General features: G+C 33.3%; 3 protein-coding genes across 4 annotated transcripts; 1 reads left to right on the top strand and 2 right to left on the bottom strand.

Moving 5' to 3' along the window:
• Positions 1-344: 344 nt before the first annotated feature.
• Positions 345-5,988, bottom strand: LOC145584576 (receptor like protein kinase S.2-like). 2 transcript variants are annotated; one of them, XM_081641394.1, is made up of 5 exons: positions 5,775-5,988; positions 5,403-5,529; positions 3,745-4,929; positions 1,920-2,951; positions 345-1,560 (listed from the first exon to the last, which is right to left on the bottom strand). In XM_081641394.1, the coding sequence occupies exons 2-5, from the start codon at positions 5,412-5,414 to the stop codon at positions 493-495; spliced, it is 3,297 nt and encodes a 1,098-aa protein (XP_081497520.1). In that variant the 5' UTR covers positions 5,415-5,529; positions 5,775-5,988; the 3' UTR covers positions 345-492. The 2 variants fall into 2 exon arrangements, with proteins under 2 accessions (XP_081497520.1, XP_081497521.1); XM_081641395.1 differs by lacking the exon at positions 5,775-5,988 and having other exon boundaries at positions 5,403-5,709.
• A 1,135-nt stretch (positions 5,989-7,123) lies between these two features.
• On the bottom strand, positions 7,124-11,095 carry LOC145584575 (bifunctional phosphatase IMPL2, chloroplastic-like). Its single transcript, XM_081641393.1, has 9 exons — positions 10,778-11,095; positions 10,576-10,669; positions 10,392-10,486; positions 10,254-10,303; positions 9,888-10,012; positions 8,314-8,380; positions 7,681-7,770; positions 7,447-7,552; positions 7,124-7,299 (listed from the first exon to the last, which is right to left on the bottom strand). The coding sequence occupies exons 1-9, from the start codon at positions 10,929-10,931 to the stop codon at positions 7,220-7,222; spliced, it is 861 nt and encodes a 286-aa protein (XP_081497519.1). The 5' UTR covers positions 10,932-11,095; the 3' UTR covers positions 7,124-7,219.
• Positions 11,096-16,444: 5,349 nt separating this feature from the next.
• LOC145584574 (histone deacetylase 9-like) lies at positions 16,445-26,142 on the top strand. The gene is made up of 14 exons (XM_081641392.1): positions 16,445-16,643; positions 16,762-16,874; positions 16,975-17,092; positions 22,567-22,641; positions 22,716-22,935; positions 23,253-23,316; positions 23,541-23,633; positions 23,732-23,840; positions 23,969-24,018; positions 24,099-24,189; positions 24,295-24,365; positions 25,162-25,260; positions 25,608-25,671; positions 25,781-26,142. The coding sequence occupies exons 1-14, from the start codon at positions 16,607-16,609 to the stop codon at positions 25,864-25,866; spliced, it is 1,290 nt and encodes a 429-aa protein (XP_081497518.1). The 5' UTR covers positions 16,445-16,606; the 3' UTR covers positions 25,867-26,142.
• Positions 26,143-26,588: the final 446 nt, after the last annotated feature.

The raw sequence follows: 26,588 nt of genomic DNA, 5'->3' as shown, positions 1-26,588 counted from the left end.
GTCGAATATGACTCAACTCTAACTAAACTTGAAAGTAGAAATCAATATAAATCTCAATCAAAACACAATCCAAACAATCATATTGCCACATCTACCCATTATTAACAATATTGTGTAGATTTGAGATAGTATCATCACGTTATTCATGCTTGTTATTTGTGGCAGTGTAGTAGAAGGTACAGTTAGTGACGCTTCTGGTCATACTTGTAATTGATAGTTCCCATTGAATTAACGTCCTTTCCTAAAAAAGGAATAAAATGCAACACCTTCCAATAAAATTTTACTATATAGGTTTATAATGAACTTCTAAAAATGTGCAGAATGTATATACTAAAGGCTGAATATGACAAATAATGAAGAGAATTGAATAAATAATACAAACTTATAGGCACTCTTTTGATTGATAAACATCTTTATTCAACGAGTTTTAACTACAACTTAAAGCATTGCTCAACACAAACATAAAGCATGAGAAAATTGGAGTAGAACAAACTAAGAAGTAAAGCAAACCCGTAGTCGAGAGAAACTGCTTGGAAGATCAGAGGATCTGATTTTTTCAAGTTCAGTTGCAACATCCACCATGGTTGGCCTTTTGTCTCTTTTGGCTGTGCACCTGAGGGCTAGCTTTATAGATGCAGTCATTTCAGCAGTGTACATTCCGGTTTCAGCGATTGCAGGATCTACAATCTTACTAACGCACACCTTTCTGAATTTTTCAGTTACCCAGTCAACTAACTTTGTCGACCTGATATGTCCCTCTGCCGGGCTAAAATCAGCAGGCTTCCCTGTCAAGAGCACTAGAAGAAGGATGCCAAATGAATAGACATCTGTACACTCACCCACTTCTCTGTTTTCATAACATTCAGGTTCCATATAAAAGCTATTATCAAATGTATTTTGCACAAATTTTTTACCCTCAGGAATAGAAACAGAAGAGCTAAAGTTGGACAATCTGACAGTATTGTCCTGGTCCAAGAAAACACTACGAGGTCTCAATAACCCGTGGATGATAGGCTTGGGTAAAGATTTGTGAAGATGAGAAACAACCTGAGATAATTCCAGTGCAATTCTTAGCCTGTCCTCCCACTCCAATGGCAGATGTTTGTTTTGGTTCTCATCTTTAAATAATATACGATTTTCAAGAGTTTTGTCAGCTTCCATACACTCATAAACAAGAACAGGAACTTTAGTCTCAAGGCAACAACCTAGTAGTTTATGGAAATTATTATGAGTAGCTACTTGTCTAGCAATCACAACTTCATGCAGAAGGCTCAGTCGGATATAGTCAGAGAGTGCTAAGCTCTCCAAATCAAACAACATTCTTGGCAGCTTTATCCAAACAACTCTTCCCACCCAAGAACCTTGATACCATTTAAAGACACCATCCTCCCGAAAAACACTATAATATTCAATATTCATGTTATTAAGCTCATCAACTGAGAAGTAACGGATTGGGTTGGCTCTATCATGAAACAAGGAAATGTTTTTTTCTAGTAACAATGCTTCATTTTGCATAAAATATTCTTTGCTTCCACAAAAACTCCTGTATATGTCCTTTTCCTGCAACATCAAATGAAATTAACAAACACAAATATATCACTCTACTACACATGGAGATTTTTGTAGTAAAACTGGAAACAAAGGATGACAAACAAATTTCATAGGAATGCGTAAATTCTAATCAAAATTATTGCCATCTGTTGCAAGATTGTATGAACTGTTATTAGGAAATTTATATAAAATAAAAATAAATTATGAAAATAAAACCCTGAGAGATGATTATTAAGGATAATTCCTTGATTAAAGTATTAAACAAAAAGCACCATGATCAACAGATATATCTCAGCAAACAATAATTATTTCTCAATGGCTTTAATGATGAATGAGGATACAAGCACCCCTTGTCTTAAAAGCCATACCTGAAAGCTTATTGCACAAGGGATAGACTCATGAGAACAAATCATGCATTTGAGCTCAGTTGCAACATCCGCCATAGTTGGCCTGCAGTCTGCCAGACTTGTTGTGCACCTGAGTGCAAGATCTATAGATGCCCTCAATTCAATGGTTGTCACTTCATTTATATTGATTGCAGGATCTATAATCTCACTAATGCGCTCCATTCTGACTGCTTTGATTACCCAGTGAATTAGATTAGTCGATTTGTGTTCTGTTGTGGTAGTAGACGGAAAAGAAGCATTATTCTTGCCTGTTAAGAGTATAAGTAAAAGCAAGCCAAAAGAATACACATCTGCACACTCTGCCACTGAGTAACCTTCAAAATATCCAGGAATCATCAAACCACTGATAGTCTCTATTCTATGATCTTTTACCCCAAATTCATCACCCTCAAGATTACAAATAAAATGATTAAAATTGGACAGTTTGACAGAGCCATCTTGGTCCAAAAAAATATTTTCAGGCTTCAAGTTTCCATGGATGATGGGCCAAGGACCTGTGTGAAGATAGGAAACAGTATGTGATATCTCCCATGCTATCCTTAGCCTGTCCTTCCACGCTAATGGTGGCAACATTTTCTGGTTCTCACCTTTGGGTGAAATACGATCCTCAAGAGTCTCAGCAGCCACCCACTCATAAACAAGAACAGGAAATTTGGTCTCAAGGCAACACCCTAGTAATTTTTGGACATTATCATGAGTAGCAGTCTGAATAGCCACCAATATTTCACGCCAAATACTCAATTGAGTCTCAATGGAGTCAATGGTCACTGCATTTTGCAGCTTTACCAAAACAGATCTTCCTTCCCAAGAACCTTGGTACCAATATCGAAATATCTGATCGTATTCCACGTTCATGGTGTTGAGCTCATGAACTGAGAAAAAACGGATAGGGACCCTATCATGAAACGAGGAAAAGCTTTCTGGAAGCACCAATGCTTGAGACTGCATAAAATTTTCTTCACATCCATTGAAAATTCTGTGTACATTCCTTCCCTGCAACAGCCAATGAAATTAACAAACTCTAATTGTCATACCAGTTGTTTCATATATTTAGGTACATAGTATATAGTAATTAGCTGTTTGTGCGCGACACTTCCTCAACACTTCCGCAACACTTGCTTTCTCTTATATTTTATGTATATGTGTGTGTGTCTGTCTTGGATATGACTGATTAAAAAAGAACTTACAATTTTTTAGGTTAAACCTTGGATAAATCAAACATAATTGACAGTTATTTAATTGTACTCATACTTGCATTATGAAAAGGCTTCATCAAGAGACAATATTGTAATTAACTGTTTGTGCACAACACTTCTTCAATTAAAGGTAGTATGGAGTAGTACATAAAGATTTCACAAAAATATGGAAGACATAGATCATAGATGCCTCTTTAAAAGCAAAGGAGGTTAAACAAATTTACAAGAATGCGCAGATAGAAATTTATGTTCCTTGGCAATTAGTATACAGTATAAGGATACATCAATTATCATATGAGATACATCATTGCAGTAAAATATAACAGAGGCATGCAATAAGAGTTTAGCCGAAACACTTTTCCATGGAGAAGATCTTATTTACTGTAAACTAATACTGTAAATAGAAAAACACTCCACATATTTATTAAAAAAAAAGAGAGAGAGAGAGAAAGAATATAGTTACCTACTTTGCCTCAAATCAAGCACAAAGAAAAGCAGCATGGCGCACTGATTTGTATTAGCAAGAGAGAATATTTTTTTTTTTTTGTAAAAGCTCTAAGAATAAAAGGCTTTATTCTAAATAGTTGTACCTTAAAAGTACTGGTGGAAGGGATAGATTCAGGAGATGTTATCATGCTTTTGAGCTCAGTTGCAACCTCCACCATTGTTGGCCTACAACATGCTTCTTTGAGAACACACGAGAGTGCAAGGTGTATAGATGCTCTCAACTGAAGCTCTTCAATGGCTGTCACTCCATTTCTAGTAATTGCAGAATCTACAATATCACTTATGCACTTGTGCTTTATACCTTCCTGCACCCATTCTCTTAATCCAATTGAGTTACGAGTTTGCTCACTAACTTCTTTTGCAGTCAGAAGCATAAGAAAAAGCATACCAAACGAATACACATCTATACTCCCTGCGACATGAGAATCGTTTGTATATTCAGGAGCCATATAGCCTGAAGTCCCATGTATAAAATCAAGTTTCACAAATTCTTCCCCATCAGGGATAGAAACAGAGCTACCAAAGTTATGCAATTTGGCAATTTCGTTGTCTAAAAACACTATTTTAGGCGTTAGGTGTGTGTGAATGATAGGCCGTGGAAAAGCAGTGTGAAGATAGGCAATAGCATGAGATATTTCCCAAGCAATCCTTAGCCTATCCTTCCACTCTAACGGCTGTTTCTTTTGGTCCTTGTTTATCAATAATATACGATCTTCAAGAGTTTCATCTTCTATCCACTCATAAACAAGAACAGGAAGTTCAGTTTCGAGGCAGCATCCTAGTAGCTTATGAACATTACTATGCGTACCCATCTGTGAACCAACCACAATTTCACGCAAGAGCTCCAATAATTCCTCCTCCTCCTCCTCCTTCTCCTCAGGTGGTGGGAATAGTTTCAGCTTATGAACATTACCGTGAGAACCATTCACTAGAAACTTAACTGTATGCCACTCTACCTTATGATCATTACCATGCATACCCGTCAGTGAACCAACCACTTCACGGAAATATTCCGACGATACCTTCTCAGGCAAATCTAGCAATTTTACCAATACAGCTCTCCCCTGCCAAGAGCCTTGGTACATGCTAAAGCATCCATGCAATTTACATTCATATTCTACGTTCATGCGATTGAGCTCATCAGTTGAGAAGTAGCGGATTGGATTTGTTTTTCTATGAAACAAGGATATGTTTTTTTCTAATACCCAAGCTCCATTTTTTATTAAATTTTTTTCGCTTCCATGAAAAATCCAATATTTGTCCCCTCTCTGCATCAAAAATGTCAGTTTTAATTATTGAATGCATGTAATTAAAATCTTATGACATAACGCCTATTACAGACTGAGTTGGATTAAGGCCTAATTTAGCACAATAATTCAGTTGTAGAAATTAATCACAGCATAGGGGGGACAATTTCTAATGCCAATGATGTTGGCAATTAATTAAATGCATCTGTTCTAACAAAAAAAATGTATAGATCTTAGCTTGTGAGAATTATTTATGGAAAGATTTGGATAAAACTGACTTAATAAAAAATTAAAAAAAAATTAAAATAGAAAAAAGGATAAAGAAGAAGAATGGTTAGGCCATTCTCAGCTAATCAATACTTTGTATATTTTGAAGTAGAGACTAGAGGATGATATTACCTCTGTTTTGAATTATTTGCAACAATTAGACATTCTCTACTCACACTTTGTCTAATCATTGCAAATAATTCGAAACGTAGGTAGCATTTACATACCTTTAGATACATCTGTGATTTCTTCCTGCCTCCAATCCAAATATTTCCAGCTATAACTCCTTCTATCACCGATGCTTCACGGGACTGTCTTATCTCATAAGCTCGATTTTATTTGACTTAAAATCATCTGTAACATTAGAGATTGGAAAAATGAGTATCTATTCACTGATGTGGCCTTCTGCAAGTATTTTGTTAGATTATGGCATGATCTAGAAAAACAGCTTCCACACCACAGCAATAAACATTCAACTTTGTAAACAAATTTTCAGAAATATAAATCAAAGTTAAGTGAAAAATTAATGCAGCACAATTGACTTCATGTCAACCATCAGTCCATGACAAGTCTATGTTGACAAGTTTGGAATCTTTTACCTTTATGTATTCTGCAGTTGAAGCAACTTCTATCAACATTCCTCTCATATACTGAGTAGGAAATTTCAGAGAATTGAAAACATACAGTAAAGTAAAGAAAATCAGTAGTTCCTGTTCAATGACTCGCCTTCTGCTAATTTTGTCTGACCATAGGAAGACCTTCTGCTCAATCAAGTTGATAGACGCTCAATTTTCTCAAGGGTAAGAAATCATAGGTGAAGGAGCAGCACCCGTAAAACAGTGAACACAGCACAATTGACTTGTAGTCAGCCATTAGTCATCACAAGTCTACATCTACTGCTAGCTTTTACAAAGATAACATAATTATTAATAATAATAATGAATGAAAAAGTGCAAAAGTAAAAGGAAAGTAAAAGGAAAAGGAAAAGCTTTTTCAAATATTATTAGGGAAATTTTATCATTTAGATGAAATTTGCTGAGCTGATATACTCTTACATTTAACAAATTAAATGATATACAAGTAGGATGAACAAGCAAAGGGGTATGTATACTGACTTGCCATTTTGCAAGTGATTGATAAAAAGTATCTTTTCAGTGATATTTTGGAAGAAACTTTCAACAGATCTACATAATACAATTAATTCAACAATATGAGCACCGAACAGAAAAATGAGACAACCATGAATCAAAGCCATATGCACTATTGATCAATTGTAACAAACAGAAAAAGAGAGGCTGTAGCATGGACATTCAGATAACATTACTGGTGGTACTTGGTAGGGATAGGTCTAGAGGCTCTGATCATGTTGTAAAGCTCGATTGCAACATCCACCATGGTTGGCCTTTGGTATTCTTCAAATGCTGTGTACCTAAGTGCAAGCACTATAGATGCACTCAATACACTATAATTAATTACGGAATCTACAATCTCACTAATATACTTATTTCTGACCTTTTCGGTTACCCAGTCAATTATGTTGGTTGACTTGGTAATTTCTCCAATGCTGGTAGAAGAAAAAGGTGGCATCTTTTCCTGTTAAAAGCACAAGAAAAGGCACACCAAATGCATACACACTGCATATTCTGTGATTTCTCCATAAATTTGACATTCAAGCACCTCATAATACATGGTCCTCTTTCAATATAATCTACCTCAGAATTTTGACCCTCAAGAAAAGTAACAGAAAGACTGAAACTGTACAATATGGCGGTATTCAGGTATTGTCCTTTTAGTTCAGTATATTACATATCCAATAGGCTCGCATATAAATGAAATTGGAAGAGTTGAGACCTGTAGAAGACAAGTTATTCTCAATACCAAGTAAAAAGTTAGAGAAAAGTTACGAAAAATGAATATATAGTAATCAATAGCTAGTAAACTTCCATAAAAGGAAAATGTATCGATTATTTACAAACAGAGAAAGTAGTTAACAACAGTCTTATATTTTTGACACATGCATATCCTATTAGACTGAAGCTCTGACTCATGCAATTGTAAGATATTCCAAAGCATCCTGGTGGACCTGGGCATCTCCGGAAGCAATTATGCGATAATAAGTTGGACCTGCCACACCAATAGGCTTATGATATTAAGGAATTCAATTTTAAACTACAAGTCTATCTACAATACAAGTTGAGTGTTCACAACCAGAAAATTTTATAAACACGAACTTTTACACATAAAATAAAAGAAATTTTTGCAGTAAATTACCTATGGACATTGGAGAAGCTTGCCACCTTAGTTTCTGACCAGCCCAATCAGTTATAATACCTCCAGCACCTTCTATGATTGGTATAAAAGCAAGAAAATCATATGGCTGCAGAAAAAATCATTAAGATATTAGCAAGATTAAGTTGGACCTGCAACACATAATACCAATACATTTTATGATATATAGATCACATAGAGAGAGGGATGGGTCCATAGAAAGAGGATATCACTCACACCAAGAAAAGACTGGACAATGACATCGATAAATCCAGAAGCTAAGAGTCCATAAGTAAAGCACTCAGCACCATATATTGGTTCTTGAACCTGCATAAAAGAAGAAAATATTAACATTTTCAGGGCAGAAATAGGTTTTATCTCACATCAACAGATTAAACGAACATCTAACAGAAAAAAACAAACTGGCAAGGTTGGTTTACATAAAATTAATTGATAAACAGATTAAGCTTCTCAGTTTACAAAACCATACAAAGTGTTCAGGAAAGTATGATTATCTTAAAACGTTGATATGTAATACTGGAAGCAGGATAACAAAAAACAGGTTGAAGGAACCAAAAAGAGTTGCAAAATCACCATACTCATGAAGAATTACCGACTTCCTGTGAAATTGCCTGTAACTTTACTACTTTAGGCCCTTTCAATCAAAGTTCAAAAAAACTCAAATAACCATAAAAGATATTTCTTCAATTCAAGCATTGTGACCTTTATTCACCCTCTTCTTATATTTATACATTTGTGTTCAGGAGATCCAAATTACTTCGGAGATTCTAGTGACCACAACTAAATTAACTAATTATGGAAATGTTATTGATATCTTAATGATAAGATCAAACCATGAATACTACACACCTTTTCTGTGACACGTAGGAAGTACTCTCGTTCTTCATCACTAAAATGCAGTGGGCTAGATGCATATCTGAAAAAAACAAATTCAAAAGGCGGAAGTAAGTAAAAAATCAAAAAAGAAAAAGAGGATTAAGCAAATCATACATATAAGAATATAAGTTAAAACATCACCAAGTTCTAGAGATCTGAAAACTTCGAAATATGAGACAAGGTTTCTCATATCAAACAACGGATCAAGAAATTAAACAAGAATATACGAAGTATAAAGGCTACTTCCCACAGAATACAAAACAAAAAAATTGCCCTACTAAAAAAATAAGGGCAAAAGGGAGATTCATTCCAAAACTTAAGAGAACATACAGTCAACAAACTATATATCTTTCATCATCATCATAGTATTATTTTCCAGAATTTATGGTAATTGTTAAGTAACATTCTATTCACATTCAATTTAGTCTTTTAGATTTCATAAAGGAACAGCCAAATACTAGAAAGCAAGCAAGATTGAGGTCAGGAATTTCTGTTCTCAAATCTCAATATGTCTTTATAGTAAATATTTAAAGATCACTAGCTAGTGTTTATGAGATAGTCCATTCGTATGAAATGATCCACGACTGATCAAGAGGGGAAAGAAGCAAGGTGGCATAACAATATTGAAACATTGACCTATCATGGCTCACACGCTCAGTATTTTCTTATTCCTTGAAAGAAAAAAAAAAAAAAAAATTGACTCACAGTCACTGAGGTAAACATAACCAACCTTTATCATCATATTATATGTTAGATTAAGAAGAAAAATTCCTGATAATTCATAGTTAGAGCGGGTTCAAGGCACACATCAGAAACAGTTTCAAAAAGCAGTTTGATGGGCAGAATTATTCCAATTAATTTAAAAGCATCGTAGAGGGATCAAATGGTGATTATTGTTAGCAAATTATCACTATAAAAAACTTATGATGTTAGCCAAAGGACGGCTTCAATTTCATTTGGAAAAAACCTCAGATGAAAGAGTTGTGCAAGAATCTTTACAAACACTCCAATAGCACAGTTCGGAGATGGAAAATAGCCAGATACAAAGGCCAAAGTTGGATGGTTGTGTATTCTAGCTCACATATACAATTGAAGCGAGAACAACTTCTCTAAGCAAAGATAAAGATATGAAATTTTCAAGCATTGAAACAGATCATGGACTGGTTCAAAATATTGCCAGTCTTGAAGAAAATGCCACAAACTATTTAACAGGAAACAATTTGATCAGAATATCAGTTTTGATGATGAGGAAGTTCCAAATGAATACATAAGCAGCTGAACACAAGGCTTAAATTATATCAGATCCTATCAAAATATGTTAATTACACTCAGACAATTTGGCTGGAATGAAATGGTAGAATTTGTAATGGAGTTGAGTCTTCCTATGATTGTTAATGAATAAAAGTAAATTTATTGGCGTCATTATAGGCAAAGGCAGCTGGGGCTTTTAAGTTCATAATATTTTCTCTCTATCAAAAAATAAATAAAATTTAAACAAAGAGAGTATAATCAGTGAAGGAGTTGTGATTGTGCAGATGTATACTCACAGTGTTGCTCGTGAAAGATGCTGACAAGGGCGGGTCTGTACAGGCAAACCATCCATTGTAGTTTTCCTTCCCTGCACTCCAACCCATCTTCTGCGCAGTATTGGCTGGTCAATGATTCCCAAAACCTGGAAATTTTCACAGATAAAAGATATCATCAACCAGTTGAGTGATAAATTAAACAACTCCAGACATCTAAAACATACAGTACATATGATGCATCTACAATCCTACTAACAAGTCCATTGTGCACAAAATACTTCATAAACATACAATATGATGCATTTACAATTCTACTAACAATTCATTGTGCACAAAACACAAAAAAGCATGGATACTAGCCATAACTAGAGAGCGAACGAGTCATACCGGCTTACTCTTATACAAAAGGGCGATGAGCGTGCCAAACAAAGGAACTCCTATAAAAAGCAAGCAGAAACAATCAATTCAAAGAACGATAAAACTCGAAAAAGAAAGAGTATTATAGTGAGGCAAAGATTATCTTACCGTTTTTGAAGCTTGTAGTCCCGTCAATCGGGTCTAAAACCCAAACATAATCAGCATCCCTCTCCTCCGGAAACCAACCCCTCTCCTCGCCAAAACTAAAAATTTATAATCAAATTTTCAAATTTCTGCTCAACAAATTAATTCAATCAATTTCCAAAAACAAGGTTTAACATCGATCACTTACATCAAATGATCAGGAAAATTCTGTAAAATCACAGAAATTAAAGCATCCTCAGCAGCTAGATCAGCAGTAGTGGTTTGCTCAGCAATACATCCATCTAATAGCAACAAAATCAACCAAATTTTTAACCAAAAAAAAAAAAATCAACGAATTGATCAACTAAAACTGGAAATTAAAGCGCAAAATTCAAATCAAAGAATCATACCTTCGTCACACTTATCAAAGGTTTGAATGGATTGAGGTTTCCCAAAGAAGTTCTTCACCACAATTCCGGCAGCATCGGCGGCTTCAATGGCAACGCGCACAAATTCGTCAAGAATTTCGCGGGAAATTTCAAAATCAGATTCGTTCAAACACATTGTCGTTTCTGTTAGGATTCTTAGGAATTTTTTCACGTTTTGATTTTTTTATTTTTTTTTTTGAAAGACACGTTTTGGATTCTTGAGCCGTGAGTTTCTATACAAATTAGGATTCTTAGGAATTTTTTCACGTTTTGGCGTAATGGCGTTAATGCCTAATGGTAGTACTACTGTACTAGTCCGTAGACTCCGTACGAATTAAGGGACGGAATTTGTAGAGGTGATCAACTTTAGGAGTTCGAATATTTTATCAACGATAGGAATTTGTTAATCAATTAATAATCATCAATCATCAATCATCAATCATCAATCATCAATAACATAATACTAAAATAGACACCAGGAATGACAAGCGTTATTTTTCAGTGCTGTATTTTCCCTCCAAAATTCCCCCCTTTCCTGTTTTTTTTTTTTTTTTAATTTCTTAATCTATCTCATGTTACCTACTATAATTTATACACAAAATATACACCAAATCATATAATTATGATATTTTTAATTCACCTACTTTTTTAATTTGTAAAAAAATATTTTCCAAATCTATCACTCTAACAATCATCAATTAACATAATACTAAAACAGACACCAGGAATGACACGTGTCACTTCCTAGTGTTGTATTTTCCCTCCAAAACTCCCCACCCTTTTTAGCTAAAAATTTTTATTTTTGGAATATTAGTATAATACAAATACAATAATATTTTTCTTAATCTTATATATTATCTTTATAATAATTGTATTTCTTTTTATTTCATATTCTATTTACTTAAAAAAAAAAAGTTACACAAGATTTTGAGACCTTTTAATTAAGGGAAAATAAGCTATATTTTAGAAAGCGGAATATGGTGGAGAGTATAAAATAACGAAGCCAACAATACAATATTAACATTTAAATTACCATATATATATAGTTGCACAATAGTGGGGTTAATTGGAAAAAAAAATCTATTCATGGAGTTGATTTTAAATGGTATGAAACAATAATAATTGAGTTAGTTTTCTATTTAATACGAAGTACTTCCATAAAAATTTAACCAACTTATAACTTTTTTTTCCTTCAAAAAAACAATTAACTATTACTAAAACAGGGCATGTTTATGTCGATCATTTTGGACATATGTCAAACTATCATAAAAAAAATTGCCAATTCAATATATGATGGCATGTTTAAGTTTTTTTTTTTTTTTAAAAAAAAAATCTACTTAGCTTTTTTTTTTTTTTTTTTGAAGTACATTGTATTTTGGGGTTTTTTTTTTAACTGAATTAATTCATAAATAAAAATTCATACGTCGTCTATAATTATATTGAGATTAACATGCATCATTAATGTAATATAACGTATACTATTTTAAAAACATTTTCAACACAACTAATCAATAATAATTTTTTTTCCAATTTTAGTTTTTGTTATATAATATATATTTAGGCCCTATTTGATTCACCTTAAAAAAAACAATATTAAGTAAAAATAATTTCAGTTCAGTAAAAATAAGTTCAGTTCAGTAAAATTAATTTCAGTTCAACAAAAATAATTTCAGTTCAGTAAAAATAAGTTCAGTTCAATAAAATTCAGTTTTCTTAAAGAAGAATTATAATAGAAAATCAGTAAAAAATAATTTCAGTTCAGTAAAATTAATTTAAGTTCAGTAAAAATAATTTTAGTTCAGTAAAATTAAGTTCAGTTCGGTAAAAATAAGTTCAATTCAGTAAAAATAATTTCAGTTCAGCAAAATTAAGGTGATTCAAACAGGGCCTTAGTAGATGTCCATTATACCCTTATGATAATTCTAGAATAAGTTAGATATGCTAGGTTTATTATTCTACAAGAAAGTGCTAATTGTATCATCAATTAATCAATCAATAATCATCAATCAATAACTATATACTAAATGACACATGTCATCTCTGGTGTGTCATTAGTTATTTTTTTTAATAAAAAAAAAAATCTATTGTTTAAGGAAACAAATTATTTACAAAAAAAAATGTTCCATATTAATACGTAGTAATTATTATATTTATAATTCACAAATCATCTTAAAAAACTTGAACAGCTATACAATAAAAATTGTATTCTTAAAACAATTTTGTGGCCTATTTTACAACATCATAAATGCTCAAATTTTTTGCCTACTTTTGTTTTAGTTGTGTATTAGAAGCTACAACTAAAAAATCGACATATCACATACTTATATTATTCATCAACTAATTTATGATTAATATTTATCAATTAATAAGCTATAACTATATACAGAGTATAATTGTAGATTACCGTGCATGACACAGGACCTAAGCTAGTATCTTATAAATATTACTCCATATGCCATATCTTTAAAGAGCACAATACATCATATTTTATTCTTTACAATTATTAGTATGAATTATTTTAAATAAGGTAATTGTGAAACAATATTTAATAAAACCCCGATGAATTTATTATTATTGTTATTGTTATTGTGATTTTGTTCTTGCAATATTTTTCATTGAGAAATTTCAATATTTTTTTTTTATAAATTTTCCTACTTAAGTACTAATAACATAATAGGATGTATTTCTTGGAAAAAAAAATATAACATCATTCTATTTCTTTCTTGGCCAAAAATAACACTATTCTATTTTGATTAGAAATTTATTTATGTTTTCCACTATTACAAAGTGTATTAAATGCACAACAATTTAAGTTCCGGTGCAATTTTTCTCTTAATATCTTGATTAGAATCTTTTTTTTAAATATAAAATGGGAATTTTGTTTTTAAAAAAAATTAATTGGTTTCTCGCCTAATTATACTATATACAAAAAACATATTGGAATGAACAATGAAGGGAGTACAACAATATATCTTAACATTATAATTATTATAAACCCTAATCTTATATATGCAATTTAAATTTTTTTTTATAAATATTATCATATTATTATATTTTGTTGGGGAAAAAAGATTGACCAAATATCATTAAATTGGGATTATTATCCTACCCATTGGGTGTATTACATAATTTTAATATACTCATGGTCTAATCAACTCTTTTGTTATCTTCCATGTTTAATTTTATATCAAAATAAGAAGAAATAAAACTCAACCTATGTTAAAGTTGTATTTTGTCGATGATACTTTTACATGTTTTTTTTTAATTATCGTGCATGGCACGGGTCCTAAGCTAGTAGTAGTGATCAAAAACCCTTAATATCTTTCCCTCAAAAAAATAAAAAAAAATAAAAATATTGGAGAAGAAAGAAGAAAATAGATGAATATAATCTCTATTACTATGATAAATTAAAGGACTAATTTCCTACAAAAAAAAATTAGGGGAAAGAATTCATTAAGTGGTAGTGAAATCATGCTTGTAATTATTTGTGGTAAAATAAAATTTTATCTTCCCTTTGGAAGAAAAATTAATTTTGTGATCCTAAAACAATTTGAAATTTATTTGAAGTAGTATTGGAAAAAAAAAAAAAAACAGAGGGTATACTATGTAAAATCCATAACAACTGGTTACTAATTTACGAGGGGTGATAAAACAAAATAACTATTGTCTGGCCCGATTTGGCCTAAAAATAGGACGGGTTTGGACTAGCAGGTATTAGCTGGTCCGAGATCAGCTAACTCTAGATGGTCTCTCGTTGAGAAATGAACATTTACTATGACGAAAATAAACATTTTCTAACTGAGCATATTTTACGTACAATTTTGTTCATTAAAAAATCAATGTAAGTTCATTCTGTATACTTCATATTGTGATGTTCAAGTTAATATTAGCAAAATGTTCATAATCATAAATCTATATGTTTATTTGTATATCGCGTTAATTAAAAAAAAAATCTTATTTATTTCAACTTTCAAAAATCTGAAATTAGATGTTCATTTGTATCACGAATGTTTTTGTATTTTTCAATAATTTAATGTTTATTTTCATGCATTATGTTATTTGTTCTTATAGAAAATTGTTCATTTTCATGTCGTATGATATCTATTCTTATACAATAATGTTCATTTTTCTATTTAATTATACACTATTTTGTGTTTGTTCACTTGTGTAAAATGTTTGTTTTTATAGTTAAGGATAATGTTAGACATTAGCATTTTGTTCATTATAATTATTATTTTTTGAATAAAGCTTTTTGTTCATTATTAAAAAAAAAACATATTGTTGATTAATTTAATTAATACTAAATCATGTAGTTCGACCGATGGACATCCATTCAAGATAATTCAACAAAACAAGATATTTCACATGAAGCTTAAAAAATTATTGATGAATAAGCAACAATATTATATATTCATTTTTATTTACAACTAAAATGTTAAGTATATAATATTAGATGTACAATTTTTTTTCTTTTTAGTTTCAAAGTCAATTTATTTGGCTCTTATATTATAAATGTTCATTTTTATATATTGCAATGTTAATTTCAAGTTTTAGATAATTGTTTTCTTTTGCTTTGGAATTCATTCTTCATTTTGAGAAAAAAGTGTTAATTGTTATATAACAAAATATTTACCACAAATTTCATATGCTTTTGTAGTTTTCAATGTTACTTCAAATATGTTCATTTACTAAACATTCATTTTTTTATCCTAATATAATAAATGTTCATATTTGTTGGGGATACGTCATGATGAGGCAACTATGGCTGGTCGTGGGACCATATTAAAATTTGCAGGTTTAGACAGGCCTAAAAATATACTTCGTTTCATATTATTTGTAACGATTTGACATTAATTAGAGAGGAAAAATTTCTAATTATTGCAAATAGTATAAAACAAAAGGTAGTATTTTTAATTAAATAAAAACCCAAACCCGACCTGTTTAGGGTAAAAATACCCTAGACACGTGGACCAATGAGAGGAGGCCACTTGTCGAGTTCGGGATGGCCCATGTGGCTTAATATCCTCTTGACACGTGGCGCCCTTAGATACATCTCTTAAATGGCGGCCTTCAAGGGCCCAAATCCCAAGAAGCACTGTTTTACGGCGCAACCCACTGAAATTTAGGTCAAGTGACCTAGATAGGGGCACGTTCTCCAATGATCCTATAAATAGGGAGATATTTCCTCATTTTGGGGACACATTCAATCATTTATTACACCTACATTCTCTCACATCAGAGAAGCACCTGAGCTTGGAATCCAAATAGATCTCCACCTAAATTTCCGTACTCTTTGTTCCCTTTCAAGTTACTAACTTGATCGTCGGAGGCGGAGCTCCTACCACCCGGAGTCTCCGTTGTTTTGCAGGTACAACTCAGCCGGATCAGACTTCATGACGTAACTCTCCCGAGGGACAAAAACACCCAAAACACGACCCGTAACTCAAAAAGTCCACTTTAACCCAACAAGCCCATTACTTTTAGTTGTAATGGCCCGACACGACTCGATCCGATCCAAACTTTTGATCACCTTGAACATACCAATAGGGTAGTAATTCTTACCCGGATTATCTAATTGTCAAACACCCTTGGTCTACTTTCACGGCTATATTTTGCCGAACGCAAATCCGATCTGAAATTTTGATTACATACGAATCGGGTGGTATTTTGTTACCCGCGCTCCAAAACTCTCTTTTTCTCACACTCCATTTTCTGCTGCTCCAGTTATCCTGCAATGGCGAATACCACCTGATACATATGCTACTGTAGTTGCCTCTTCATCTCTTCAGCTACACCAACTACTTTCCAAACATGCGCTCCAAAGATAAAATCTCTTATTTCTACGATGGTATCTTTCCAAATCCCCCTTTTTTATCCGATTGAAACCCTAATTTTTCTCTCTCCTCCAATTCTTCCTTCGAAAGTTCATACATTTGTTGTAATTAATCGTTTCAATTGTTTTGTAGGTGATGTTGGGAGTGTATATTTTGGGCCGAATCATCCGATGAAGCCTCACAGATTATGTATGACCCATCACCTTGTTCTGTCCTACGATCTTCACAAAAAGATGGAAATTTATGTAAGTGGTATAGTTTTATGGGTTTATTGATTTTGTTTTTTGGAATTTCTGTGTTTTCTTGCTCATTATATGTGGTTTTTGTGGAGTTTGTACGGTGCAGAGGCCTCATAAAGCGTATCCGGTAGAGTTAGCGCAGTTTCATTCGGCTGATTATGTCGAGTTTTTGCATCGAATTACGCCTGAAAAACAGCATCACTTCATGACTGAAATGGCCAAATGTATGCTTGCTTTTAAGTATTTTTTTGTTGAGCTTTGTTGTATATTTGAGTTTATTGGTGTGACATTGGAAAGTATATAATGTGTTTGTTGTGGTTAATTTATTAATTTGATGTACTGCTAGCGCTCTGCCGGAGTAGGAGAATTGACTGGCTGAGGAATGTGATTTGTGATGTTTTTTTTGGGAACTCTATGAAAAAGTGGCTAATTGAATCCACATTTACATTTTAGCATAGAGAAATCATTTTTCTGTAGGTTTTTTTCCTTTTAGTCAATCAAATATTCAATTGTCCACAAGAGGGTGTCATTATGTGCATTAGATTTAAAATGTCTGTTTAATTGAGTATGATTGTTTTTGGTACTTTTCCCTGTTTTTTTTGTTATATACTCCCTTTGCCAGTTTGCCTTTAAAGGGTGTTTTTGTTAGAGTTTTAGTACTAACCTTGAAACGTGTGTACCTTAAAAAGAGGTAGAGATAGTATTTAAAGAGGTAAAGTACTTTTCCATCAATAGTAAACATTAATAATGCTGAAAAATGAAAGAAACAGTTGAAACATAGTCAAGGAAAGTTCCACTATGTTTGGATAGAGAGAAAGGGAGGGAAAGGAAGAGAAGAGAGAAGGAAGGATACGTCATCTTTTGTTTGAATATCTTTTGGAAGGAGAGAAGAGGAAGGAATTAGTAGGTTCCATTTTCCTCCGCCCTTTAATAAACCAAATCTCTCTATTGATGGAGAGATAGGAAAATGGAAGTTCACCTTCTCCCTCAACTCAACTCATTTTCCCTTCCCTATTGTTATCCAAACATAGTGTTCATGTATAAAATAATGCCAATGGGTTGGATAATGAACTATCATATTTTAAGGCATTAGCGTACTTTGGGTTATGTATATGCTCTTGAGAGGTGAGGAGCATTTGGTTATGTGTGAGGAGGTTGTGGAGTATAGTTATGAGATTGACATTATAATGTTGCAAAAATGTAATTGAAGTTGTAAACACCTTGTCTTAAAAAAAAGTTAAGTTTCTTGGTTTGCTGATCCTCATGTATTTTTTCCACTGTTGTTAAGTTGATAATTAAAAGTATATATGGTTGGAATCCTTTATGCAATTGCACGCTATAGAAACGTATTGAAAATTGAAATTATGAGCCAATTAGTTGCTATGCTCTTTATAGAATATTCCTTGAGGTTAAAGTACATTTCCCAATTGTTGTTGTTGTTTTTTTTTGTTTTTTTGTTTTTGCATAGGAACCTGGTTGAAGAGGGAGAGGGAGAGGGAGAGAGAGAGAGGGAGCGAGAGAGAGAGAGAGAGAGATGGGGGGGGGGTTGCTGTCGTCTTTATACTCTATTTGGAACTTGCTTGTAAGCTGCCTTCTCACTACTCAGTACATGTTTCCCTTGTACTGGACATAGCTGGACCCATGATTTATATATTGCACTACTAATGTGGCATCCCTTAATTTTTCAATTAGGTGGTGCCATGGTGTGTAGGGTGCTTTCCTTTCCAAGCAACTACATACCCTTTCTTCAATAAATTAGTTCACTAGATCACGAGGTTGTGTGTATTTTATTTTTTTTAGCTGGGCTAGTAGGCGTATTTTTTTGCTTAAAGTTTTGAGTCTTCTTAACAACTTTGGTACATACTTTTTAAACAGAAGTGATTGTCTACTTTAAAGTGGTTAAATTTTTTGTCATTTGAACCTTCTAGGGGAAGAACTATAAGAATTTTAATTTGATATGTGAAATATATTGTGGACTGAACTATCATATTGGGACCTATATTTTTTTTGGGCATGGAGTTATAGTTGTGGATATCAGCTTTTCCATAACTAGTCCATCACTAGTCCATCACAAGCATGTGGGATATTATTAACTTAACACTTTTCCATAACTAGTCCAACTAGAAATGTGGAACCTATTAGTCTTGCAATTTCCTATTTGTATTTAGAATCCCACCAGTGTTTAGACTGTGAATTCTTTAGTTTCAATACTTATTATAAGTTATTAGTTTGCCTGACAATTTGTGATTGATAAACAAGATGATTGGTAATATTTCCCTCATTATTTTGTTTCCCCACTTGTATTTCTCTATCTACATCGAATACATCTTTCTTCTTCCTCTTATGTTTTTTTTATCAAGGGAGTCGATAAGGTTCTTAAGGGGACGGTATATACAATAGTCTTCCTTCTGGGGTTTAGGGGTGTTATAATTGTCCTTATAATTGTGAAACCGTTCTTTGATTTTGATCTCTTGAAGTGCAAGTAATGTTTGATTCAATGTTTCCCTTGTCCTTTGACTTTTTTTTTTACTTGTAGCTCTAGCACTATGTATTAGATGCAGAGGCCATTTTAAGAACTCACAAGTAGACAATTCTCCATATTGTCGCTTTCATTTCTCATTTTATTCTATTCTTGTGCCCACCTTTTTTGACCTATGTCCTTTATCTTCTAGTTAGACCTTTGAGGTTATCCTACGTATAGATAGATGTGAATCTTTTGATCTGTCATTTGAGAACTTAAAATGATTGTGGATTTGCTATGACTAAGGATTAAGGAATGAAGCTTAGCAAACGCTTTATGATGGTGGGGGGTATGTGGTAATGGCACAATGGTTTCAAGAAACTCGTGGTTCTTTTTGTTTTTGTTTTTGTTTTGTTTTTTTTTTTTTTTTTTTTTTTTTTTTTTTTTTTTTTTAAGATTTTAATTTAAATTTTTTAATAAGGGGAGTAAATTGGTAGAGTACTAGAGTTGAAGCTTTTTGGTACTTAAAATGGGGATTTTTGGAATTAGGGTTGCTGTCAAGAGAGAATAGGGTTTCGATTGTTGTTCTAGGAGAGGACGGCTGATGTGAGGGTGGATTTTAGGTGGCGCTTGATAGGGTGTTGGGTGATGTGATGGCTAATGGTGGTAAGGATGGCGAGTTCTCAATCTAATGGATTAGCCGATTAGGTATTTAAATAGATGTTTGTAACTACGAACCATTCCTTAACTTTTAAGTTGAGTGAGTGTTTTCTAGATTTAAGACTTGATGGAGAATCTTTTGGGTAGCTAGGGTTTAATCAGATATAGAGTTGTAAAGAAGGCTTTTGAGATACTACGTGAGGCAGCAGAGACATTGGTGCTTAAGCAATTTGTGTGATCTAGTGAGTGGAGGTACTTGACTTGACGTGCAATGGCCGCACCATTACTGAGTCCATAAGTAACGCAATTCAAGGGTTTTTAATTCATGTAGTCAATGATAAGGGTAAAGTTATCGTATCATGAGGTAAAAGGGTCTTGTCTATTCATAAGGTATAAGGGTAAAGTTATAGTACTCTATTCTCTCGGCTGAGCATAGGTTTTCGTCTTTGTTTTTGTTAAGGAACATGAATATTCTAGTCGATAGAAGTGGCTATTAGTATTAAATTCAAGTTAGTCTTTTTGATAACTATGTTAATGATGGTGAGCTATGTTGCTCATACTCTTCTAGAAGTGTCTCACTTGGGTATGTGTCCGCAAATGTCATTGCCGTTTTATGTAAATTTTTTTCCGAAAATGATGTGTCATACTAATTAAGAGTTGGAGTAACATAGATGGTGGGTCTGATTCTAGTCCTGAAATTAATGATTCTTTGTTGTGTGGATGCTTTACTGATGATGACCTACACTGGGAGAAGCTTAGGGAATCTCCAATGTCAGGAACTTAATTCTTGGATTTGCTTAAAGTTAATTGGATATATTTTGATGGTAGGAAACTAGAGGAAACTAGAAATAGCTAAAATTTTAAAAATGGTACTATTTTGCTACTTCAATGGAATGTTTGGGTGGTATTGTCCTTTCATGTAATGTGTAAAGAGGCTAATGAAGTTGCACAGGATTCTCTTAATAATACTGGGCTAATGTTCTGTAAATAGCTGAGGTAATGGCTTATAAGTTCCAGGGTCAAAGTGGCAAAGCTGTCAAAGGCCTGTGTCCCATGTTTATTCTTGGGAATAATGGAATCTTGAATAAGAAATTGTTAATTTTTGGGAAACTTGTGAGGATCCTAGTCTTTTCTTACTAAAGTATTCATATTTAAGAAATAAAGATCAAGGGTTGGTCTTCAACGTACATGGGTTACCCTTTGGAGAGGATATCTTCCTTTACAACTTTGGAGGTTGATTAAGATTTTGGTATCTTTTCGACTTTTCTCTTCAGGGTATGGTAAGGACCAAGGACCATTTAATGAGCTTGGACTTAGTTTATAAACTAAATTTTAAGGGTTTGGTTATATGTATATCTCGTTGTTTGTACTCCCTCTCTTTTTTGTTTTTTCTCTAGTGATTCTCATATAATCCTTTTTAGTTAAAAATTAAAAATCTCTGGAGGTTGATAAGGTATCTTCCCTCCTTAGGGTATGGTAATGATAGGTGACCATTTAATGAATTTTGACTTAGTGTATAACTGTATACACTTAACTCTAAGGGTTTGCTTACATGATGTCCCGGAGGGTTGCAAAATTTTTGTGGCATTATGTCATTAGATATAAATATGATCTTTAGGGAAAATGATGGGGGTGGCCAATCTGGAGAACTTATTCAAGAGAATGGTATTAGACGCACATTTTGGCTTTAGCCTTATTGCAATAGGGAATGGCCAGTCTGGAACATTCAGAACTCTTTCGAGAGAGTGCTGTTAGACGGACTTTTTGGCATTGGTCTTATTGCATTAGCGTCTTAGTGCCTTATTTACAAAATAAGCTGTATGCTAGAAGAATAGGTTCTTATGTGGGATTACTGTTGTTTGAAATAATTACTTTTGCCTCACAGCTTGCATAAATGCTCACACTTTTGTCGAAAACTTCCGATTTCTGCTACGCTGTTAGGAGGAGCTTTCATTAATATTAGTAATTCTAGCTGCACTCATTAAGCCTTTTTGCAAAGTCAAGTCAATTTTGAGCACTTCGTACTCTATGATTTCTTTTGCTGCAAATTCCTCCATTTGAACCATCTATTGAGTTGTTTCTATACTTTTGAGCTTACTTCCTCTTTTTCTTCTTATTGCCACTTCAGTGTTTCAAAAATATTGAGAGAAGGATTTGAAGTACTCAATTATTTGTTGTTTTTACCAGCATAAATGGTAATCTTTTTGAAAAAAAAAAGAAAAAAAGAAAACTGATTTTACATGTTTAATTCTATTTTGATCTGATAAATTGGTAGGTAAGTTACATCTTTTGCATGTTTTATTTAGTCCTAGGTGTCCTTATTCTCTTGTGATGTCATCTCATTAATTAATTTTTCATGAAGCAAACTTGGGTTTATTTATGATACGCTCCATCTGTCATCCACACTTTTCTTTTTACTCAATTCAACTCAAAATTTTTGCCCTCTTTTCTACCCTTCTATTTAATTTCCTTTATTTGGTCTTCTGATATGCCTTTTGGTCTATTATTGGCATATGACAAATTCCCCTTTTATTTGCATGTGTGAGCTGGCTGACAAAAGATTTCCCTTTCTTTCAGATAATCTTGGAGAAGATTGTCCTGTCTTCGACAATTTGTTTGAGTTTTGCCAAATTTATGCCGGCGGAACCATTGGTAGTTTCAGGACCTTTTTCTAAACAATTTGATTTGTGTTATTTTATCCTAATGATTGTGTTAATTCCTGGCAGATGCTGCTCGTAGGTTGAATAATCACCTTTGTGACATTGCTATAAACTGGGCGGGGGGATTGCATCATGCAAAAAAATGTGAGGCGTCTGGATTTTGTTACATCAATGACTTGGTTTTGGGGATTTTAGAGCTTTTAAAGTACCATGCCCGTGTTCTGTACATTGATATTGATGTGCATCATGGGGATGGTGTTGAAGAGGCATTCTATTTCACTGATAGGTATGCCACTTCTTTAGAGTTGAAAATCCATTTGGCATCATGCTGCGAATTTGAACATATAGAATTTTTTCACGATTATATTGTTAGCTCAAGGTGAGATGTTGCTAGGTATTTTATTGTCGAATGTTAACTGATGTTGGGATAAAAATGCATATTGGAAGTATATAATTGTATTTTAGTGGGATTTTAACAATTTAACATGCCATCTGGATTCTGGAGTAACAAGTTTAATTAGGGATCTATATGGTAAAACTAAATATGTTTGGTGCTTGCATAGTTTACTCTGCATCTCAGTTCTTCCATGCCTTTTGTTCCAGGGTGATGACTGTCAGTTTCCATAAATTTGGAGATCTCTTCTTTCCAGGAACAGGAGATGTCAAGGTTGGATCTTTAGTCACCTTTTGTCTTATTACATATGAAATTGATTGCTTTGTTCTCTGGTATTACTGGTGTTTTTTTACCCTAGACTGTGTGTTGGTTGGCCAGATTTTTTTGCTATTTGGTATTTCTATAAGCAGCTCAAATAGATGTAAAAAGGTTTTTACATTGTAATTTAATCAGGAAAACTTTTCTTTGATATTGATTTGTTGTCATTTTTCATGTAGGAAAATGGGGAAAGGGAAGGGAAATACTATGCCATAAATGTACCTCTCAAGGATGGTATTGATGACACTAGCTTTACTAGGCTGTTCAAGACGGTATGTTATATTTCAGAGGCCACCAAGCTAATACAAACTGTAAGATATGTTGCACCACAAGCAATGTTAAATTCTTGTCTTTTATTTCAATGTTGCAGATCATTTCCAAGGTTGTTGAATTTTATCAGCCTGGAGTGATTGTTCTGCAATGTGGTGCAGATTCACTTGCTGGTGACAGATTAGGCTGCTTCAACCTCTCTATCGATGGTGCTGGTTTATGTTATTTGATCATATTGTCTTATTACTTTCTGGTAATTTTGTCGGCATATAAGTGCATTGTAGATTTTTGGAAGACTAAGTAATAATAGTTGTGTTGATGATGTTACAAATAACAGGGCATGCAGAGTGCGTTAGGTTTGTGAAGAAATTTAATCTTCCCTTGCTGGTAGGTTTCAGGGAAATTATATGTTTTGGTGGTTATGTTGCTTATATGAACTACATTGTCCTGACAGATCTTGTTATCAGGTTACTGGAGGAGGTGGCTACACAAAGGAGAATGTTGCTCGATGCTGGACTGTTGAAACAGGAGTTCTTTTAGATACAGATTTACCAAATGGTATTCTTCCTAGCTGCTGACTTCCAGTTATTTTTCTTTTCCAGTCATCTATATGTCTTGATGCCTTTCATTGTTGTGCTGCATGTTTATTTTTCCCTCATACAGAGATTCCAGAGAATGAGTATATCAAATACTTTGGACCAGATTATTCATTGAGGATTCCAAATGGACACATAGTATGGTTTTTGCTCTTAACTTTTGTCTCGTATAGTAATATAATCTTCATTCTGAATCATAGGCCTTATTCATATTTTTGTACAGTTTCAAAACAGCAGGCTGTCTCTTGATATATTTATTTTTGTTAAACTTCAAACTTTCATACTACCTCTATTACATATTAATTATGTGCAACTTTGGATTTTTTATTTTTTATTTTTTTATTTTTTTATTTTTTCTCACAAATAATACCCAAAAGTTGCACATAATATGTAATGGAGGTAGTATTCTCCTTAATTATAATGTGTCATGGTGAAGTAAAAAAATAAGAATGACCTCTAATCATTTTTGTGTTTTAACTGTATTCTTTAAGAATGACCTCTAATCAAATGTGACCTACTTCCTCCGTTTTTATTATCATATTTGACAACGCACAAGTTCGACGATTAATATCTGTAAATATTATTATGTAATTTGTTAGAATGTTAACATTTTGAGTATGTACATTGAGAAGGATAACTATGATCTATGTTACATGGATTCGTCATTTCACCTCAATTACCCGTGTCGAATCCTCGACATTTGGATATGGGTATGACACTTGGAAATCATGGAAGTTTTTCACAAAATAGCCGAGAAGAAAGTTTGGACGAGTACACGTGTCAGACATGGGTACCCGAGGTCCCAAGTCCATGTAGACTATAAATCACAATAAATAGGCTTGATAATTTTTTAGTCTGGTGGACTTGTTTTCTAATTAATAAAGGTAATAGACAATACTTTATTAATGTGTTTTTGTTTGGTTTCATTGACCAGGAGAACTTGAACAGTAAATCATACTTGACAACAATCAAGATGCAAGTTCTCGAAAATCTTCGGTGTATCCAACATGCACCAAGTGTACAGATGCAAGAGGTCAGTAGGAAGAATACTTTTATGATGTTTCTACTTTAAATGTAGTTACTACTTAGGTTATTAATTGAAGTTGCTTGCATGTTTACAAATGTGTTGCTAGAAATTTTATCCGTGGAATATGCATTTACTTTGTAAGTGTCTTTCAGTTGTGTGCACATTGGGTTGATGCAAAATTCTGTAATAAAATTATGTTACACATCTTTTTGCTCATGATGGAGGGTTACAATGTGTCAATAGTCATGTTGGAATGTTGGATAGCATTGTGTTTTGCTTAAGAAATTGGCTGCTATCTGAACAATACATCAATTCTGGCAAAGGTGAGCTGATCAGATTTAGTTTCATTGCAGGTCCCCCCTGATTTTTATATTCCTGACTTTGATGAAGATGAGAATCCTGATGAACGCATTAGTCGTAAGTCTCACAAAACAATTTATTACACTACACACCCATTTGTACTTGATCTGACGACTTGTAATCTTATTCTGCGGTTCTTATTTTATCTGTTAAATCATGTTTTCAGAGCACACACAGGATAAGATGATCCAGAGGGATGATGAGTATTATGATGGTGATCATGACAATGATCAGAACATGGACGATGTATAGGATGATGCCCTAATTTAAAATTTAGCCTCACATACTTATGGAGTGAATTAGTGCTGATATTGTGAATGTATATAATTAGGTTTCAGTTAGAGTATACCCTGTTCATGTAATAGGCAATTTCAGTAGCTTCCGAGTTGGTTTCATTAAATTCCGTGTTTTGTCACTGTAAAATAGAAAGTCAGTACCTTTGACAGATTTTTGAGAAGCAAACATTTTGTTTTTGCGGATTTAGTTCATAACTTCGTATGTATGCATAATGATATATTTTCTTGTGCTCTTTGGCTGTCTATTTAGACTTTTGGCCACTTCTCTATTATTGATACGAAATTGTTAAACCAAGCTCTTTGCATTGTTTATCAGTCCTATCTCTCTTTATCATGGCCTTTGGCAATGCGTAGGAATATCAATGTGGCGGGTTTAATTTAGGTCCAAATGAAGTACCTCTTTGTATTGTATCTTGATTAGAAGAAATGATATCGAAATAAAACCGAATAAAACCTTGAGTCTTGATTCAAGGTATTTCCTTATGAGCTCCATTATTTTTACTATGGATAAAGACAGGAACTTCTTCGAAGCAGATCGTGCCATGCTGCCGTCTAAAGTAAGCTCATATGGATTAAGTGGTAACAGTTACCGGCCGAATTGCAAGCCTACTAGTACTCATTTAGTCATCGCTCCCATGGAGTCCCAGGATCCTATGAACTTTTTCTTCCCCTTCCAAA

This window comes from Chenopodium album, chromosome 16 (genome assembly GCF_948465745.1).
Source record: "Chenopodium album chromosome 16, dcCheAlbu1.1, whole genome shotgun sequence".
Lineage (NCBI taxonomy): Eukaryota > Viridiplantae > Streptophyta > Magnoliopsida > Caryophyllales > Amaranthaceae > Chenopodium > Chenopodium album.
The sequence above is the reverse complement of the archived record's forward strand: the minus strand, read 5'-3'. Positions and strand labels throughout refer to the sequence as shown.

Excerpts from the sequence above, each read along its gene's own strand:
- LOC145584575 (XM_081641393.1), bottom strand. The coding sequence starts at position 10,931 with ATGTGTTTGAACGAATCTGATTTTGAAATTTCCCGCGAAATTCTTGAC. Across the intron at positions 10,013-10,253 it reads TTTTGTATAAGAGTAAGCCG|GTTTTGGGAATCATTGACCA; the intron begins GTATGACTCGTT and ends GAAAATTTCCAG. Across the intron at positions 7,300-7,446 it reads AGCTTCTCCAATGTCCATAG|GTCCAACTTATTATCGCATA; the intron begins GTAATTTACTGC and ends TTGGTGTGGCAG.
- LOC145584574 (XM_081641392.1), top strand. The coding sequence starts at position 16,607 with ATGCGCTCCAAAGATAAAATCTCTTATTTCTACGATG. Across the intron at positions 16,644-16,761 it reads AATCTCTTATTTCTACGATG|GTGATGTTGGGAGTGTATAT; the intron begins GTATCTTTCCAA and ends ATTGTTTTGTAG. Across the intron at positions 23,841-23,968 it reads CTTCAACCTCTCTATCGATG|GGCATGCAGAGTGCGTTAGG; the intron begins GTGCTGGTTTAT and ends TACAAATAACAG.
- LOC145584576 (XM_081641394.1), bottom strand. Across the intron at positions 2,952-3,744 it reads CTTCCACCAGTACTTTTAAG|GGAAGGAATGTACACAGAAT; the intron begins GTACAACTATTT and ends TGGCTGTTGCAG. Across the intron at positions 1,561-1,919 it reads CTTGTGCAATAAGCTTTCAG|GAAAAGGACATATACAGGAG; the intron begins GTATGGCTTTTA and ends TTGATGTTGCAG.